General features: G+C 34.9%; 1 protein-coding gene across 1 annotated transcript; it reads left to right on the forward strand.

The window, feature by feature from the left end:
* The first annotated feature begins 5,385 nt into the window (after positions 1-5,385).
* On the forward strand, positions 5,386-20,778 carry LOC140155229 (nondiscriminating glutamyl-tRNA synthetase EARS2, mitochondrial-like). The gene is made up of 15 exons (XM_072177981.1): positions 5,386-5,635; positions 6,687-6,759; positions 7,142-7,179; positions 7,388-7,435; positions 8,039-8,209; positions 8,691-8,765; positions 9,339-9,431; positions 9,913-10,007; positions 10,860-10,914; positions 11,548-11,652; positions 12,472-12,632; positions 15,281-15,350; positions 18,275-18,380; positions 19,605-19,771; positions 20,680-20,778. The coding sequence occupies exons 1-15, from the start codon at positions 5,411-5,413 to the stop codon at positions 20,767-20,769; spliced, it is 1,572 nt and encodes a 523-aa protein (XP_072034082.1). The 5' UTR covers positions 5,386-5,410; the 3' UTR covers positions 20,770-20,778.
* The last annotated feature ends 761 nt before the right edge of the window (positions 20,779-21,539 follow it).

The following is a 21,539-nucleotide window of genomic DNA, read 5'->3' on the forward strand; positions in this document are numbered from 1 at the left end:
AGCCCTGTTTTATAACTTAGGAGTGACTAGCGATTAAAAGCAATTACACTTTTTCAGGATGTTGACCACTGATTCCAAAAATAAAGAATATCAAAATATTTTTTCTTATAAGGGTGCACTACACTAAATCCTTCCGCATTTGGTGTAACCCTTCAAAGTTCCGGTAAAAATAGCACCTATGCGAAATATATCGGCGTCCCGAGGGAACCAAATTTGAGTGACTCTTGGTTGGTTTGATAAAAAGATAGAATAGGAGCTCAACATTACATATCTGTTCAGAAAATTTTCTGGATCGAATGTGCATGGGTAATAGGCCCTCGGAACAATATCATGGCCGGAACTGGTAAGGAGGCGAGCGTGTCGGCTGAAATTCGGGATGGCGCTGTTCAGGAGTTCGTATCTCTCAAGTTTGTCTTAACTTGTCCCAAAAAATTAAATTTAAATAAAAGTTTAATCTTTATTTAAGACATTGGTTTGATCAAAATATTAAAAATGTTGTTACATGGGGTAGAAAAACAAACTTACTTTCTTGTATTTTCCCGTGTATTTCAATGGGACGATTATTTAGTGGTGTGTGCCCTTCGAAGACTCATTTTTAAATGCTATGGACATGATTCATACCTGATTTTAAGTGCCAAAAAGTTGAGATCTTTGACCGAAACTGATGTCTTTGCAAAGAAACAAAGTCTGTTTTTCTATTTCCGTCTACAAATACGCGATTTCATTCTTAAACGCACGAGAAATTAGCTTCAAAACGCAAGTTCCCGTCGAATTGACAATTTAAGACCGTGCTTGAAATTGAGCTATTTTGGCCCCAATATCATAGAAGTGGTCACTTTTGGTTATCTCGGTGCTGAAAAATGAAACATCTTTGGAATTATTTTGATGCAAAATGTAATTATAAGATCAAAACTCAATTATAACCGTTTTGAAAATAATCACTGAACCTTTAATTGGGTCTCAATAGACATTTAAAGTCAAAGTATACTATATTATGGCCTAATGATGACAAAATAACGGCATTTTTATCTCATGACCAAATGTTCAATTCCCAAGAGAGAAATTTATCAATTAATTCTAATGATGGGGTTTCTTAATTTGAGATCTTGCAAAAATAATACACGCAACTTGGAAATTTAACATTTTAGAGTGTCAAATTACCGTTCTATCTACCCATAACACCCCCCAACTTAAGGCATATACCTATTGACACGTCCTTATATTATGCATGATCTAAGAGTGGGGGGGTGAAATGATCACATGTCGCTTTTCGGTCATGTTAAATTTGTGATTGTACATATATTTTTGTAAACAAAGTCACTTTCCTGATGTTAATGGGATTATAAATACAGTTTAACATGGTCAAAATGTTGCTCTGGCCCTTGAATGCTGAAAATTGCGAAAAGTATCATATTTTCACTCAGTCCGAGCTTGTTTGGAGCCCTGTTTTATAACTTAGGAGTGACTAGCGATTAAAAGCAATTACACTTTTTCAGGATGTTGACCACTGATTCCAAAAATAAAGAATATCAAAAATATTTTTTCTTATAAGGGTGCACTACACTAAATCCTTCCGCATTTGGTGTAACCCTTCAAAGTTCCGTAAAAATAGCACCTATGCGAAATATATCGGCGTCCTGAGGGAACCAAATTTGAGTGACTCTTGGTTGGTTTGATAAAAAGATAGAATAGGAGCTCAACATTACATATCTGTTCAGAAAATTTTCTGGATCGAATGTGCATGGGTAATAGGCCCTCGGAACAATATCATGGCCGGAACTGGTAAGGAGGCGAGCGTGTCGGCTGAAATTCGGGATGGCGCTGTTCAGGAGTTCGTATCTCTCAAGTTTGTCTTAACTTGTCCCAAAAATTAAATTTAAATAAAAGTTTAATCTTTATTTAAGACATTGGTTTGATCAAAATATTAAAAATGTTGTTACATGGGGTAGAAAAACAAACTTACTTTCTTGTATTTTCCCGTGTATTTCAATGGGACGATTATTTAGTGGTGTGTGCCCTTGCATTGCGGAGATCATGATCTCGGTAGGGGAAATTTCAACGTTTTACCCCGTAGTATCTCTATATTAGCATGATTAGTCTCTGTTAAATCATTATTTTCCGTGGTGGAATAGTTCTAAAGTAGTAGCATGTGTAAAAATTAAAAATCATATCGTTTTGTCTAAACTTCCTCATTTATAAATAAAAGCTTGCCTTTGACTTTTTTGTGTTGATTACGTAGTGTGTTATGGCCAGGGACAGGCGATTTGCGCGGAAAAAAATAGCAAATTGCGCGGAATTGCGCGGAGCTCTTTTTTCATGTATCCCTGCCCATAGGAAAAAAAATACCCAATTGCGCGGAAAAAAAGTTCCGCGCAAATCGCCTGTCCCTGGTTATGGCAAATTGCAATAAGTACAATGTCAATGAAATAATGAGTAGGGCTGATTCCGGGGGCGGGTTTCTTCTTCGTCTTATGTAACAATACTGTTCTCCAAATAACCCGGTTGCTCTACCTATGGCGCTCTAGCTGAAATATAGGTATGCTAGGTGAATTCAAATTTGCCATCAAACTGCATCATTTTACATATCAAATTAAAGCCATTGAGTAAAGAAAGCCAAAACTGAAAACATTTTTGTCATAGCACTTTCCGTAACAAAGTTACCTCTTGTCAAAAATTGACTTTCATCAAAAAGATTCTGCTAGCAAAATTCCCCAAAACGGCATTTAGGGGTGTTTCTAGATCTTAGTCTCATGGCGATAGCAGCTTTTTTAAATGGAACTGCTATCAAAATCCCTCTAAAATTCCATGTGCGACTTGATTATCACCATAAAAAATCATATATTTGGGTCAAGTGAAGTATAGAAAACATTTATGTAGGTTTCCTTCACCGGCCTATTCTCGAAAAAATTTCAAATTTCTATGTAAATATGCATTGTGTTTGGGCCCCGGTCTCGGCGAATTTCGCTGACTAGCAAATGTGTTAACTAAGGTTTGCCTGGGATACCTATGAAATACAGCAAGATAATGTTAAATGTAAGAATAGATAGTAAATGTAAACCTGTATTTTAGCTAGAGTAGGCCTATCTTGAGCTAGTCATCAATCATCATCCATCCACGGACCATCCATTGCATCATCACCATGCATCATGTCCATGACATGAGTCTTGATTATCATTCATGAATTTGCAGATAATGTTGCATTGAAGTTCATTTACACGTCCAAATGATTAATGATATGGTTCGTTCTTCCTAGCTACTAGGACTAGTCTGCACGTTGGCTTATATACAAAGCTGCCTATTCTACCCTTGCCAACAGCTTAACGCGGCTGTGTACTCTAGCCATTGTTTCTTTCTCAAAATTGAGTTTTTATGATATGTTTGTACCTTGTTATGTTTTTTATAAATACAAGGAATGAAAATCCAGATTTGTAAACTCCAACTGCAATATTTTAAGGATTTTATTTCACTATTCCACTCGTGTTTGAAATTGAAAAGGAAAGAAAATCTTTGTTGTACCAGCAAGGTACACGCACAAGAATAACTCATCGCGTTGCGTATCGCGCAATTTGTTAACGCACAAATCGCGACGCATACGCTGACGCTTATCTCCATGCGCGGCGCATCTTATGGAAACACCACGGAAGCACTGATTTCACAAAAACCTAGTGGTCAAATGGCTCCGCTTTAGCTGATAAAATGTGGGTTTTTTCAAGTTCTTTCCCCGATTTAAATATCAAGTTATGAATGGATTTCGCTCAAACTTCTCAAGGGGCTGTGGATTTACCCGATGTTCACGTAATATAAGTTACAAAAACGAAAACTGTCGCATTCTCCTGTGAGATTCGATGAAAGTGCAAAATGTGACCACTTTAAACTTCAACGGCCATTATTTCAATGTTCATTTTCTCGGTAAAATGACGATTTAGGTACACGATAACTCAATAAATACAGCATCTATAGGTAAGCAAATATGATCATCGTAAAAAGCATGATCGACTCAAGAAACGGTTTTCTCATTTTTTATATTTTGGTCTATTTCCGATTTTGGGCATCATTTTGTGCAAATAGGCGTTTTTGAATTTTAAAAGTTCATTTTGATGCCTTATATGGTCAATATCTCAAAAAATAAGGCCAATATCAAAAAATAAAAAACCGTTTTTTGGAATGGAGCCTCAAGATTGAGCTAAAAACAAAATAAAATATTTTGGAAAGAGTGTTTTTTTGTTATGATGTACCTAACAAATATTGCCAAAAACTCACTTTTTTGTGATTTTCTTCAAAATTGTTGTTTTTACCCCAAATCTGTATTTATATTAAGATTTATTGATGTCTTGCCTTCATAAAAATGTATACTTTTATATGTTTTATGCTGAATAATTACAAAGTTATTGCACTTTTACTACATGCATGTCTGAGAGTACACAGCCACCTTAAGTAGTTTTATATTACTATTGCTCTAGTTGCCCAAACTTCCATAGCTCCTTTTTTTAAATTTGATTTGCTAAATTTCTCAAATACATTTTCTTCACCCAAGTCACACCACACCATTGACCAGTTTACACCTGTAAAGAGAAAATTCCAGTTGGTTGCCTAAAAACCATGGAAGGCCTTGGTGCCCTAGATCAAGGCATTCTTCATCACTTGTTGGCCTTGGTGCCCATATTTGTGTTTGCCCAGTAGCCTTTGAAATGGGTGCCCAAAAGAGTAAAATTCGAGGCCGGGTGGTAAACAGTGGTGTACTGGATGAAATGCTTTTAGTTGGTAAAATTGTGAGATCATCCTGCTGATCCAATCACAGATTTACTTCATTGGGACAAGTAAACATATGCAAATTTTCTGCTTTCTCATAGGCATAAGCTGTAGATTGCATGTTTTGGTCAATTTATTTAAGGGGGTACTACACCCCTCGATAAATTTGTGTCTATTTTTGCCTTTTTCTCAAAAACTAATAACACAGTGGTAACAAAAGTTATGTATATTATTGGGGCAAGGAATCCAATTACTACACTGGAATTTCAGTGACCCAAGACAAGCGGTTCGTTATTTATGATGAGAAATAAGGTACCGGTAGGATGTACCTCATTTCCGATCATATACTGAACCGCTTGTATTGAGTCACTAAAATTTCAGTGTAGTAATTGGATTCCTTGCCCCAATAATATACATAACATTTGTTACCAGTGTGTTATTATTTTTTGAGAAAAATGCAAAAATAGTCACAAATTTACCACAGGGGTGTAGTACCCCCTTAACCCACCTCCGGGGTCGCTTCAACTGGTAGCAATTCAGCCTACACTGGATTATGTCCATTTGGCAAACTTGTTATATCTTGTAATGTGGATGTGAATGACCTGTTAACTCAAGTTATGTGTATCATGATTTCAGATGTGACGGAACAGTAACAACCAAAATGTGGACAAAACTACTTAGATCAGCTTATCTAAGAATCCCAGCAAGAGTACAGCTAAGGTCTCTCTCTACGTCTTGTGTGTATTTACAAGATGTTCGGGTGCGTTTTGGACCAAGTCCAACAGGCTTCATGCATCTGGGTGGTTTGAGAACTGCTCTATACAACTACATATTTGCAAAAGCAAACAATGGTAAATTTGTCTTGAGAATAGAGGATACTGACCAGGTTTGTAGATGACATAACATTGTACCGTACTTTGGAATAGTCTCTTTTTACATATTTATGACATGATCAAGGGGAATGAGTCGGATGTCGCTGATATTGTTTTTGAGATATTGGCAAAAACAGTGTTTTTTATATTGTTTTCAGCCATTGATAAATTGCTCATAACTTGGTAACCAGATGACTGATTTTGATGAAGTTTGCATCAAAATGTAGCATTATAATTAGTAGACTGCCAGAAAATGATGTAAAAAACCTCTAATTGAAACTTGCCGACATGTGACATATTCCCCTTGATCACGTCACATATTTGTTTTTCAAGTATTGTGTAGATGTGCATCTGGAGGTTTTTTGTAAAACCAGTGCATTTGTGGTTATTATTTCCTGGGATAATTTCTGCATCCCTCAAACCTTACAGTGATGATCATTATGGACATACATCTGTGTGACCTACACAGCTTGAGATTGGTATATGACTGGGCATATAATGTATGCTTACCAAAAGTTCTAAGAGTAGACTTTTACAAACTTAAAAATTGATGAAAGTTACTGGTAGCCTATTTTCTTTGACACACCTGGTCCAGTTTACAATGTTCATAGTGGCTTATTATGTAAGAAAAGATGCAGTTTTGAAAGTTGCGTTTTAGTCCATTTAACTCTCAAACAATGCAGCAGGCCTGACTAATTCACATTTTTGTTTCTGCATGATTTGTGAGAGTTATATGGACCAAAGTGCAACTGTCAAAACTGCATCTTTTAGCAATAATTAGCCATTGTGAGTTTGTGACCAAATGAAATGAAGTGTGATGTTGTAAATAGGAGCAGGAATGTCAAAATAGGCTACCAATATGTTATATAATTTAGTAAAAAACATTTTGATTTACGGGGCGGACCTTAGAAGCCTTTATATTGGCTCAATAAACATGTGAAAATGGAAAGAGTTTTACATAATTGGGCAATATAACAAGTATATTTTTCTAAGTAGCCTAATTTATGAACTTTTGGTTCAGTTACATGTTTCGTATTAAAGTTATTTGTTTTGTTTTCCCATTAGTCCCGTCTTGTACAGGGTGCAACTAAAAACATAGAAGACATGTTGGAATGGTCTGGGTTATCTCCAGATGAGGGTAAGAGACTTCAAGCCAAGGTTGCTATAAAGACCAATAGATTTAATGCAGGGAAGGATTCAGGGTTTAGAAAATGATGTTAAAAACTTCAGACTTACCTGACTGAGTGTAATTCTCCTGACTGGAAGGCAAAAGTTGGGGTGCTATATAGTGTCCCTTACATGTTGTTCTGAAATAAATAAATAAAATGATAACATTAGGTAACAGAAGATTAATTATAGAGTTCCTATCAGGAGTGAATAGAATGCATTTGTGTAAAAGTCACAAATATGCCCAAACTGCACATTTGGATGCATTTTAAGGCATTGTGTAACAATCACTATATTTCTTAAAGAAACATTGAATTATTAGAAAAGATTCTATTGTTTTTCTATTGTTTTAGGTCCAACAAAAGGAGGTGATTTTGGTCCATATAAACAGGTAAGAGAACTGATATTATTTTTCCTGTGTTTAGTCTTTTCATTTCAGTCGCTTTTCAGCCATTACCATGATTACAAAGTTCTCTATGCTGAGACCTTTTGTTTGAGATTGTATTGGACATCATGATGGTAGTTTAGACCCAGGTTGACTTTAATTTATGCCCTGTATAAGAACTAATGATCCTTTTGTTCACATTAATTTATTACAGTCTGAGAGGCTACAGACATATCAGCACCACACAGAAACATTATTACAGGTAAGAATCAACTCAAGTTTATGTTTGAATTTTCTTCTTGGTGTTTGGTAACACAGGCAATCTTTCTTGAGGAAAAAAGTATTTTCTTTTGAGTATAAGCTCATCAATCAAAATTATTGTGGTAGAAAGCTTTGCATGATAAAACACATGTTTTTCTATATCAGGAAAAGCATGGTTTCACATTCCTCTGCACAAAAACGAGTTTGAATGAAGTGATTGACACATCGTACAAGACACTATCTGCAGACTGTATTTATTTGTTAAAGAGATGCAGTGTATCGTCAGCCTGCAACGCTAATTGCCCAAGTCATTTTTTGTAATGTTGAGAAAAAAGAACAAAATGTGGTTCAAGCATGCATCAGTTACGTAATCACCCTAATTATTTCGGATTATTCCCTTTCATTTGTATCATTATCATTTGTTCATGTGCAAAGATTGGTGAATAAATATGTTTAAATGCATGCTTGAACCATATTTTGTACTTTGTTCTCAAAATTACAAAAATTGACATAGGCAATTAGCGTAGCAGGCTGACAATATGCAAAACTTACAAACAAGATACTACTCGAAGACACAAATTATTTTTCTTGTATTAATCCACAGAATGGCACAGCCTATAGATGTTTTTGTACACCACAGAGGATAGAGTTAATAAGAAAGGAAGCAGTACGTAGTGGTCAAGTACCTAGATATGATAACAGATGTAGGCATTTATCAACACAACAGGTGCAAGAGAAATTACACAAAGGAATGACATACACTATCCGATTTAAGGTAAGTGAAATAAGGGACAAAGTTTGAAGGCATTTCACAAAGTGTTATGATGCTGCATCGGTTTCAAAAGCATTGTTGCCACACTCAACATCCTTGCTCCCCTAATGCAATGTTGATTTGGACAACATCATCACCATTTTTACATTAGTCTCCCAATATTCAAAATAGGGGTGGGGAAGTAGAAAGTATTTACTGAATACGTATTTTCAACTACTGTACAATATAAATTATGTGTAAGTATAACATACTTGGCTCTGGCGAGTGCATGCTTCTAACAACAATGCTGGTATGGGGGATTGTTAATCATTTTGTATATTTACGTTGCCAAAATTACAGCTGATGGCTTAACTATAGTCTGGGGTAATATGCTCTTGTCCTATCTGTGCAAATGTGTACAAGGTACTCAGTACACCACTGGATCCCCCCCTGTTCTTCAGAATGCTGTGATCACAATGATATGTTGTGTTCTTTCTTTGTTCAGTTAGATGATGCAGATGGATTTGATGACATTGTATTTGGTCACAATATTGGTACAGCAGCAGTTGAAGGGGATCCAGTAAGTATTATACAGGCTGCCATTGAATCATTTATTATTAAGTAAGAAATATATTTTTTGGGCTACCTACCTACCTACCTACCAGTCAGCGTCATGCATTTCTGCACCTGCTACCTGGCTCAAGAGATGCTTCCAAATCCTACGATCCATAGCTGCAACCTCAGCCTCCTCTACAGTCCATCCCAGGTCCAGCCTCAGCCTCCTCTACAGTCCATCCCAGGTCCAGCCTCGAGATGTCTCTGTGGTTCTTAAAATCCACTTGGCATAATTTTTATGATATCTGATTTGCAGATTTTGTGGTTCAGTAATCAAAAAGCTACTTTTTATTATTTTAGTGCTCAACTATTTTATTATCAATTGCCTTAAAACATTCTTATATTTTAATTGTTGAACAAAAATCAAGAATCAACAAAGTACAAAGAGTAAGAGGCTCATGGTCTCTACATCAGAATATCTAGTTTAAGGAAAGAGTATTAATGAAGGCACACATTAAGATTATGATTATTAACTATTTAATCCATTAAAGAAGAAACTTTAGTCACAGCTTTGGTTCCATTTTCCTTTTGTTTTTAGGTGCTACTAAAATCTGATGGTTGGCCTACTTACCATCTAGCTAATGTAATTGATGATCACCTTATGCAAATTACTCATGTCTTACGAGGAACAGTAAGTATATAGAAGTATCACTAGATGGTTTTAGTTTGTTGAACTTGTTAATTTGAATGTTCAATATTTGAGGACCTGTGTCTTAGACCCGGTCCCACAAGAGTGTGTTACAATCACATTTATGGGGATTTTTTTATATGTATTACTGTCCAATCATTTTTATACCGGATCTCTCTGTTATCTGGATGTGTGAATTTCACAGGAAACATGTTAATGTTTTGACATCTTAATTTCATGCTCTGACACATTCAGAATGACATCTGTGTTGCGTATATGACTCAAATACCATTTTCAGTATTATTACCCCATGTTGAGTAATCTTGTGTTCGATATTGGCACTTTGGTCATTCAATGAAGAATTACACATAATTCACTTATCAAGATGTTTTCACTTATCCAGCCAGCACTTAGTCCTATCATGATGGATAAAAGAGGTTAGCTAAATACTCTTTATGGCATTTTTGACATCTTTTTATGACAGGAATGGTTAGGATCTACCAGCAAACATCTATCTATTTACAAAGCATTTAACTGGACACCACCAACCTTTGCACATCTCCCACTCATTATTAACAAGTGAGTACCTTAAAGTTTTGCCATTAGTGATTGTCATAGCTTTTAGAAAGCACAACAAATGGGTGATTGAAATAGCACAGAATTGTACATTCAATAGCCTTCAATAATTTTTCAGCATGAAATATATTTTTATTCATTTTTTTTTATTCATTTTATTTTTCATCATCATCAATACATACATAATCAGCATAACAGAAATAAACAATGTTGAAACAATGTTACTGTTACTTCTTCATTGAAGTGACAATCTGCTGCCATGTCATACATATGTATGATGAATTAACCAATAGTTTGATGTTTGTCATTTGGTATCAATGTTTTTATTCTAAATTCTATTACAAACAAGCTGGCGATCGCACCTTTTCAACAGTGGGGCCGCACCTTTGGAATGAGTTGCCCACCACTGTCCGAGGTCAAGAAAATATTACCACATTCAAGAATCTCCTTAAAACCCACCTCTTTCCCACTGATTAGCTCTTTTTCCTTTCTTGTCTTTCTCTCTTTGCGCTTTCCCTACTTTTGTAAAAGGCGCTTTATAAATCGCATTGTTTATGTTTATGTTTAAGGGATCACAGACTTTCAGGCCTCTTCTCGGCCTTTCCTGTGATTCCTTCACTCTCACTTGTATTATGATTTTGTATGTATTCTGATTTTTTGCTATTTGATGAGTGAAAAAGTAAATGAATGAATGAATGTAAATGTAAAAAGGGGAAAGGCACATATTGTCGCTGGTTGCCTGTCCATGCTGTCAATCAATCCTGCCTTGTTCCCTTTTTGCCCTTTGTTGCACTTAAATTTTTTGTCACACTGATTTGATCAATAATTCATCATCTATTTTGTTTTGATCCCCAGAGATGGTAGTAAATTATCCAAAAGACAAGGAGATCTATTTGTGGACCATCTAAGGGTAAGAAGGGGTATTATAATCAACGATAGGGATAATTAAAGCTGGGAACTTTGATGTGATTGGATCAGATGGTATCACATAATTATTAACAAGCAACAAAATAGATTCAACTTGTCTTCTAAGATAGATGTGGCCTAAAAGTGACCAAATGGTGACCTAACCACTGGCCAGAAGTGGACACTTTTGTGTCTTGGTATGGAATGGGATCTTGTTTTGTGTCATATACTCCGGGGGTCACTCCCATTGTGGCCTGTACACCATCCGCGATAATGAAAACGCGTAAAAGGGTCATTTGTGGGTAAGCACGATCTGCCGTATCGCGTTTAGGGTGTCAAAAACATGAAAAATTGGAAAAAGGGTAGCAAAATTGCAATTTCTAAATACGCGGAAATGAAATTTAGGGTATGAAATTTGATGTTAGGAATGAAATCCCTGTTTAGGGTGTCGTTTTAGCCAAGGGTTAAATCCTTGTTTAGGGTGCTTTTCAAAAGTTGATTATCGCGGATGGTGTACAGGCCACAATGGGAGTGACCCCCGGGCATATACTGTGTTTGCTTTGCTTTGTATAACCAGTGTTTCTTAAAATGTTGATACATGTGTTTCAATATTTAACTCTGATATATTTTTTTGTAGAATTCTGGCTACCTTCCAGAGGCTGTGGTGAATTTCTTGACGTATTGTGGTGGGGGATTCCCAGATGGTCATGAGATTAACACATTACAGCAATTAATTCAAAAGGTGATTTAGTCTCTTGTTCTTATCAATGTTCTGTGAAATGACTAAATTCTGCAAGCATTTAATTTTTTTCTGATTTGTTTCTGAAGTCATTTTTTTTCTTTTTAATGCATTGCATAGAGTTAGAAGTTCTTTCATGGATATAGGTTTTGTTAGGCTTTTACCTCACCTTGTGTCCCGGGAGGTACTTGACCTATGGGAATGTGACGCAAACATGGGTCACAATTTGGGGTCTTTTGGTATATTAATGAGCCCTTTTCTAGGCCAATTTTAGTTTGTGGATATATCTTTTTTTGCCTCAATGTAGTGAAAAGTGGGAAATGTTGTAAAAATGCAGACAATTCGTGTTAAATTGAGCCAAACATTGTGACTTTTGGTACCGTATATCAATGGGTCACAAATTTCATGAATAATTGGTACATCGATGGGTCCACTTTCAAATTCTCAGCGGCACACTCTTACCCAAAGCAAACTTGAGTACCCTAGAGGCCTTGTGTACCAGGTGATGCATCATCAATATAATAATGCTATTGGACTTCTCTAGCAACAGAGGAGGAAGTGTTATACCATTTTTTACCCAAAGCACTTGAGTACACAAACTTAAACAGGCCACATGTGTGCGCGTGAAACAGCTGCCTTAAAATGTTATTGTTACTGCCACATCACTGTGAAAAATTGTATAGTATTGGAACACAAAACTTGGTTTCCATCTATATCACTAAGTTTCATATCTTACTTCATGTTCTTGATCTTACCATAAATGTTTGATGTTTGTCATTTGGTATCAATGTTTTTACTCCAAATTCTATCACAACCTTGCAGTTTGATATCAATGAAGTTAGAAGACAATCAGCAGTGCTAGAAATGGAATTGTTAGACCAGGTCAATAGAGGGCATATATTACAGCTATTGGAAACCAGTAATGGCAGAGAGCATCTTATAGCAGATGTAAGACATGAAGTGTTACATCAGTTACCAGCCAGGTAAAGGAGACTGAAGACATAGTTTTTACCCCTAGAAAAGAACTTTATTACATGTATTTAGGCCAAATTGAGTTAGTTATAAATTCATGGTGTATATGACAATAATGAATTCAACCATGAAAATAATCAATTTTATAATTATAATGTAATTAACTGTCATACACTTCAAACACTTGGTAGTACTCCTTTTAATTTAAATGATAATGATAACTTTAGTATATGTTTAATGTAAATAGAAACCTTGATCTTAATAAATTTAATGATAACTGTAATAAATAATTATTACGACTCCAATGATACATTAATGATAAGGTGACAGACAGAAAATTTAAGGCAAGCATAATTCACATTAACTCTCATAATTTAATTAGAAATTTTGATTCCCCTACAGACTTCCTTTAGCCTTGAATCATAAATTCTCCATAATCGCAATCAGTGAAAATTGTCATGATGTGAATGCTGTGCATCACTTTAATATGCACTTTTATGGGTACTATTTATTCACAATGTTTGCCAAAACAAAACAGGCATGAGTGTGGCATTATACATTAATAATAATCTAAATTTTGAACAATACTAATTTCATCCGTAGCACAAATTATAAGTGTTTTATATATAGAACTGATACCCATGCCCTTTTTTAGATAATCTTTCCACTTTTGTAAGTCATTTGGATGAAGAAAGCAGATTATTTGCAGTGATTTGAAATTAACATTGTATTCTGGCTCATTTTATCTACTCATATATATATATATATTAACAAGCAGACTCATATCATCACAAGATTACGAGCTGATCATAGTATACTCATATCATCATATTCACTATTATAAATATTCTTACTAATACAGAATCACTCCAGCAATCCCTTATGATGACACTGCAGATCACTGCTCAGTGTTTCATATCTTACTTAATTAAAATCTAATAATTATAGTTACATACTACACCATTAGGGAATGCAATCATATAACCATTGGGCTATTTCAGTTGAAATTCATACACCCCATATGGAAGACATGACCTTAATCTACCACACAGGGGGTGTAGATTTCAAATGGAATCACCCATTCACCCCTGTGCAAAAGATTAAGGTCAAGTCTTCCATAGGGGTGTGTGGATTTCATCTGGAATAGCCATTTGCAGCATGTGAACACCACACACTAGCAAGAGTGTCCTTAGAGTAAATTCAGCATATGATCTATACAATAATTTTATTTATAAATTCAGCAGCCTATACAATATAAATATCAATTAAATAAGGACACAGTTAATATTCCTAAGTAAACCTTGGATCATTAGAGGTATAATTAAATCTATTAAAACAAGAAACCTACTCTATAACGATATGTACTTCTGCTATCAGCAATTATATCAAATTGATATTCCTAAATAAACCTTGAATCACTAGAGGTATAAATTAAATCTATTAAATTAAGAAACCTACTCTATAAAAATATTTACTTACTTTCTGCTAAAATCAATTGTATCAAATTTCTCTTTTTCATACTCTGTTTAGTAAAGGTTGTAGTGTTTACTATAAGCATATATTATTGGCTTATATAACTATTATGTTTATATTTAATACTGTCACTATTACCTATATACTGCTGAATATCTACATTGTGTAAACCACATTATCATCTTGTGGTGAGCAGCATTGAGAACTAGATATAAAAATCTAGGACCCCTTTTTTTAATTAAACATTTTTTTTGATCAACTTCACTAAAAATATTTGAAATTTGGCGAACATCTGGCTTTTTGTTAATGATTTTTGAGCAAAATTAAGCATTTTTAACCATTTTTGGTGAAAATTTCTCAAAGTTCATACAAGTTGGTCAAAATTCAAAATAATAATAATAATAAAAAACAGGGGTCCTAAATATTTATATCTAGTTTTTAAAAATTAATAGAATTGTTTTTATTCAAGATTTTTTTTTGGGAAATTAGCAGTTATGAAGCCCAAAAGTTTCCATAATTCCATAAGGTTAAGACCAACCCTTGAAAAGCTCTCAAAACTTATCTGATGATAAATTCTGACTTGTTTTTATATTATACACTTGCACCATCATTCTTCAATTGTCTTCATAGGTGTAGATCCTGGGGGATATTGGGGATAAATTCCCCAATATTTTGCCAGGGTGATGGTTCATACAATCATCCCCCAATGTTGATGCCTGAATATGGGTTTCTGACCAAATTAACCTCATATTTGCCCATTTTAGCCGCCCCAAAAGTGCAAATTCAAAATTTGCACCATAAACTTATTCTGTCGGCAAAAGGTGCTGGATTCACTATATTTCCAAGAATTTTTTTCCAACCCCATCCCCCTAATGGAAAAAAGAAATCTACGCCAATATCAAAAAGAAATCTACGCCACTGATTGTCTTCATTGACATTGTAGTTCAAATTTACATGTAATTGAATTATTCTATAACTTGACAAAAATTGTGATTGTTGTAGGTGTATTTTGTTCTATGCAACATGAACAGGTTTTTTTTTTATAGGAGGTTCCCCTTGCTTTACAAGTTGTAATTATTATTATTTTATATGTTATTATTATTATTCCTCAGAGGATCACCAAATGCCATTCAGTGTTTACTGATGACGTGTACAACCCATTAATAGTAGTATTTTTGTTTAACAGGTATGGAGAGTCTTTGAAGCTTAGAGATTTAGATGATGACTACTTAGGTAGAATACTGATGACAAACAAGGTAGCTAAAACAACCTCACAAGTCAAATGCAGTACCGTAAACGTTCGCCTAATGGCGCTATATGGAGCTCATGGAAATGAGAGAGCGCCATCCCTGTAAAAGCCGACTATTATCACTGATCATTAAGGGTATGTGTAGTTAAAGGGTGAAACCTATCGACACATACAATTATGAACAAGATCGAACAAACTTATTCATGATAATGCGGTAATCATTCACCTGATACGTTGTGGCCCAGTGAGCAGAGCATCAGACTATAGTGCTAGGATAAAGAGAACTTGTGGAGAAGATTGATGGTTCGAATCTCATGCAGTAATTTCTGACAGATTATGATGTCTGTCAATGTTTGTTTTTTCTGATTTGAGGAAATTTTATTCTCTATACCTTGATTTTATCTTTAACATTGTTTATATAATTTTATTATTATTTTATCTTGTATGCGTCTTTTTTCATGATTCTTTGTTTTTATCGTTTCATTTTAGAGTAACTCAATCCATTCAATCAAATGTTGTAATGAACCTATTTGATTGTATAGGCATTTGTTATGTGTGTGAGACGAACTGTCGCGTACGACAAGTCTTTCAATTTGCGCGAGTGTCCTTGCCTATGCATCAGTGGTCATAAGAGGTATATCATTTTATTCGAAAGGGGGGACCCAGATATACGGGGTCATAAAGTCTTGGAAAGAATAATAGGAGGCGGTCATACAATGTTTTATGACCAAAATGTAGGGAGTCACACGATGACCACAGAAAGTGTGTTATTTTATTCAAAAAGACTGATTTCAATACAATTTTGGGGTTTGGGATCATAAAATTTATGTTGCCGAATTAAGGGTGCGCAATTTTATTGACGCATACTTTTTGTAAATTTGAGACCCCCTTCCGAAAAAAATGATAGCCCTCTAAGAGGATTCAAAAGATAACCTCTGCCCCAATAATCCCTAGCTATATTTGTTTGAAACTGTTCCACGGAGGATGTATCATAATAGGCTCAGTCTTCAAATGATATAAATAAAATTTGAATGAGTGAATGAACAAAATCATACAAGACCAATACAACTGAATAGAAGCTGTGCATATGACGTATCATCCCGTAAATATGGCGGACTACTCAAATGCATTCAACAAAAGCATGATTGCATCTACCGCGACAGTTCGTCTCACACACATAACAAAATGCACTACGATCAAATAGGTTGATGACAACATTTGATTGAATGGACTGCACTGCGCCATGATTACGGGAAGAAACCGTTCAAATCCTTTGTTTGGAGCCAATCGATAAACGCATAAGGCCTCTATAGCTATCATTGAATACTGGCTAGGATTCCACAACACAATGAGAACATGTTATAAGGCGCTTTGGAAGGCACACAATACCCCAATGGCATTCCATATTATGTGCACTCAACAACTATTCACTATCAAAGCCCAGTATCGAAGTTACGTAATGTTACTATGTCAACGGGATCACGCGCTTAAGTAATGAACCACGATCGAAACAATCAGTACACAAAAAAGGCACACCAAAATAGCGTGATCGTAATGATCGCCATACAAACAGTGCTTGGTTCCGATACCATCACGGAGTTACGTAACTACTTCGTGGTCTGATAGTTATATGATCAATGGTCTGATCTACTTGGGTTCGATCCTTTTAAGAAAAGAAAAAATAGCTTATCATTTATAATGAATAAAGTAATGTAGTTACACAATTTGAAACATTGAGGCCGTTCTATTTTTCAAAGGTCATTAAATGTTAAATGTAGTGGAATATATCACGCATTGATAGGTAGCAGGTGGAGCAAATTTTGTTAGAGGTTTTGTTGCCGTTTGTTCAGCAGTGCCTATTTATCTCCAAAAAATAAGAAAATTAAAATAAATGAAAAAAAAAATCACAATATTCGTTCGTAAAATGGGGACAAAATCCAAAAACATTTCTTGACCGTTCTTCACATAAAAGTGGGGGCAGAAATCAAGATTCGAACAAGTACCATTCGCCATTCAAGGCGCACCCTCTACCGACTGAGCTAACGGGTCAGACAATAGAAGGGTGTAATTTTGAACTGAAGAATATTAAAAAAATATGAAGAAATTACAATGTTATAAAAGATTTACCAAAATGAGTTAGGTATAACGTGTGAATCGATTTATAAATTAAGTCCAATGGCACTTTGAGAAAGAATACCTGAAGAAACCCCAAAACATTTGCTGCTCTAGCAACTAACCTAGTGACCTAAAGTATTGGGTCATGTCACAATATTTTTTTCTGCGGCATTATGTCCAGGTTGCTCAATTTAACATACACATATCCTTAATGCTGTCGAGATTTTACAAGGATGGCGCTCTCACATTTCTAAGAATCCAAAAGCGCCATTAGGCGAACGTTTACGGTATATGCTTTGTTAAAGGAGGATGGTCATATCAACAACTTTATCCCTAATTTTTCTCTATCAAATTTGAGATTTGGTATTAGTGAAAAGCCAAGTTTTTTCCTCATTAACCCTATAAAATTTTATGAAATCAAATAGCTGAAAGATGTTTAGTTTGAATTTTCGTAAGCCAAAATGTATGTTAACAATGAATGGGTTAACCTACATTTTGGTGATTGAAATTCCAGTGTGAAACTGTATAGGTGGGGGGGAGGTCTAGGTCATTCAACCAGGGGGAGTAGGGCAAGTGATGAAATTGGATCATCCTCCATTACTAGCGATGCATAAACAATTTCAATGAGTAAACAGAATGTTTAATACTTGTATTTCCACTACAATGAATGGTAATTTTGAAATTTTAATTTCATGATACTGCAAAATTTTAAAAATTGTGTGTTGTAATCATCTGAAATATTACAATTACAGTACTCCATTTGTTACCATCTCGCCAAAATCACTATTCTTACCTTATTTCATATTTTTCTTCCAGCATCGTATAAATAGGATAAGAGATTTGACATGTGAGGAATTTGATTTCCTGTGGAGACAACCAAATGTAACTGTAGAAACACTATTGGAAATATCACCTCAAGCAGGTCAGTATTGGATCTAATTTACAAAACAAGCAATGAATGTGTGTGTGTATTTGTGCATGTGCAACTCAATTCATTTCAATTAAATTCAACTTTATTTCATCACGGAAACTCAAGTCAAGCAGATGTTTTTCTTCCTTGGGGCCATGGGCACAATACAACCTACAAAATATTATAACAATTACAACATTGCTAATTTGATTTTAAGAGAGAAAAGAAGCAAATTCGTAAGTAAAAAATCTTAACATTATCAATACACTAATGAAAATCTGAATGAGAATCATCCAAAGAAAACAAATCACCATGTGCTCAAAATGTTAGAACACTTTGAATAGGGTAATGTAAATGAGCCCCCATTCCCTCAATCAATGTTGAATACTGCAGTGTAATCTAAACTGCTCAAATAAAGAAAGTCTGCAGTCATGTAACCTGTACTACACCAAAACCTAATCTTGTTATGACAATTTAATTGATCCGATCGTGTGCAGAATCGTGTTAGCTCCAATTTGATACCAAATTTGTTCCCAAACACTCTAAATTCAGAGAGATTGATACTAGTATATGAAATTTGGTGCATCTTCAAAAGTTGCAAATTAAAAACGGACCACGCGGATCTGTAGAGGTGAATGGCATAGAGCGATCATTGACATAGCCCGAAACAACCGCTAGGTCATATCGATCGCATTGTGCCCTAGTATTCATCAGTAAAGCACCGTAGCAGTCCACGCGTTTCAAATTAACAATTGAACGAAGCGCGCACTTGGGATAGTCGACAGCTTGACCCCATTGCCACGCTAAGCAATTTGAACCCCGTGGCAATGTACGCCGTGCATAGTTTTGATTTGCAACTTTTGAAAATGCGCCAAATGCCATAAACTGACATCAATCTTTGTCACTTTTGAGTGTTTGGTAGCAAATTTGGTATCAAATTGGAAATAACAAGATTCTGCACACGACCATATCAATCAAATTGTCATAACAAGATCAGGTTTTGAGCAGTTTATAGTAATCTATAAAGTACTTATCTCAACATTGATTGGTGGGGATTTGGGAGGGTTGGGAGGTTAGGGAAGGGTTCAGGTTTGATACCAAAAACAACCAGCATTTCAGCTTGCTAAAAAAATGGAAATACAGTAAACACTGGAAAACATTGCAGCCCTAATTTAAATATAGCGACATGATTACATATTGAAAAAATATCTTGAATGCCTTGATTATATTTTATAGATAACATTCTCTCATGTGTACACCAAGCAATGGCCGATACCCCAAGTGATTCATTTAGCAAAGGTCAACTTGTTGAAAACCTGAAATCCATCCATAAAAGCTCATTTCCAACAGAAGCTATGGGAAGCTACATGAAGTTACTACGTATGGCTCTGAGTGGACTGAAGGTAAGAATAAACAGTCATGCCTATGTCATACTAAGGCAAAAAAATGTTGTATTGGAGTTAACGAGCCATCGCAAAATAGGTAGACGGGTAGATTTTTTTCCTTTTCCACTTCCTGTACCATATTGAATATACTTTTTTTGTAAACAGTTTTTGCCAACTCTGAAAAGTGCTTTATTTTGTACCTCTGTGTCTGCAATTGCAATTTTCCATATTAGTTGTATTCCTTTTTGAAGAGGAGCACCTCATAGTGTTTTTAAGTCTAGGGTCAGGTCCAATTTTAGGGTAGGGCGGTTACTCCAATACAACAAATTTTTTTGCCAAAGCCATCATTTGGTAAAAAGGATGTCTTAAACTTCTTACGGTTTATTCTTTTGGTTTTTAATGCATATTGAGGATGTTGTTACAGGGTATACACAGTAAAAAGTTTTAACACAAAATTTCAAAATGCTAAACTTAAAACAATCCAATAAAGACAATCTAATTTTAGTGGAACTCCGGTACAGAACACACTCAGTCTGTTTCTTGCAGAATATTGGCAGTGAATTATCATCTTCCAAACTAAATCTTTATTTCTGCATTTTTGTTTTTAAAGTGTGTAATAGAATCAATAGTGGAATGATTGCACGTTTGCACAGGGTGGTTGACACATTCCCAGAAAAAATATGTTAATATATTTTTTATAATTGGTTTTTGGTTATGCATGTGAACAATGTATTTAATTTGAGTGTCTACCGTAGGAATTTTGAAAAGGACTGAAAAATACTGATGATACAAATTTTTGGATCCTATGCACCCTATATGATACATTGCAAATAGCATTACACTTTAAAAAGTCCTTTTTTTTTTCACTAAAAACAGTTTTGCCATGATATTAGAATTTAAATTAATGATTTTATTTTTGTTTACAGCAAGGACCAGGAGTTGCTGAAATGATGGAATTATTGGGCAAAGAAGAAGTTAGCAGAAGACTTAAAGAATATTATGACTCTAAATCATGATGAAAAGCTTATGACTCTAAATCATGATGAAAAGCTAAAACAAAAGGTTACCTAAGACATGAAGATATATTATAAGACTATGTCATTATGCAGAGATATCCAAAAGAAGTTTCCCAAAGACTGTGTAATGAGGATTGAACTAGTTTCTTATTATATCATACAATTTACATAGCCTGCATGGTAAAAGCCTTGAATTAGACCTGATACATCAACTTTCAAATTATGAGTAAATATCAAGATGTTTAATCATTAACTGAAAAGGTGTTGGAAATATTATATTTTTGTAAAATTTTTATTTTAAAGGCCAAAAATTAGCAGAGTGGTATATTGGTTTGAACAGCTTGATTAAGTTTGCTTGGGTTAGATGCATTTGAACATTTGTATTCGGGAGTAACTCAAGTTTGGTTTTGGTAGGGGTTGACATTTTGACACATTGATATACCAAAAGTCAAAATCTTCTTCCAAATTTAACCCAAATGATCGTAATTTTTACAAATGTTCCCCCAAGTTTGGGCAAAATTTCAAAATTTTTGACTAGATTGAGGTAAATTGGGCTATTTTCCGAAAACCTTGAGACAATTTTGAAAAAAGGACACATCCATATACCAAAATTGGCCTAGAAAAAAAAGAGTCATTGATATACCAAAAGTCCGAAAATGCTACCATGTTTGCGGCACGTCCTGGTATGGTCATTTGTTCTGAGTACCTCCCCGGGATTTGTATACAGAACCGTATCTAGCCAAGAAGCCAAAATAAATAAATACAAATAA

Source organism: Amphiura filiformis, chromosome 6, assembly GCF_039555335.1.
Source record: "Amphiura filiformis chromosome 6, Afil_fr2py, whole genome shotgun sequence".
Lineage (NCBI taxonomy): Eukaryota > Metazoa > Echinodermata > Ophiuroidea > Amphilepidida > Amphiuridae > Amphiura > Amphiura filiformis.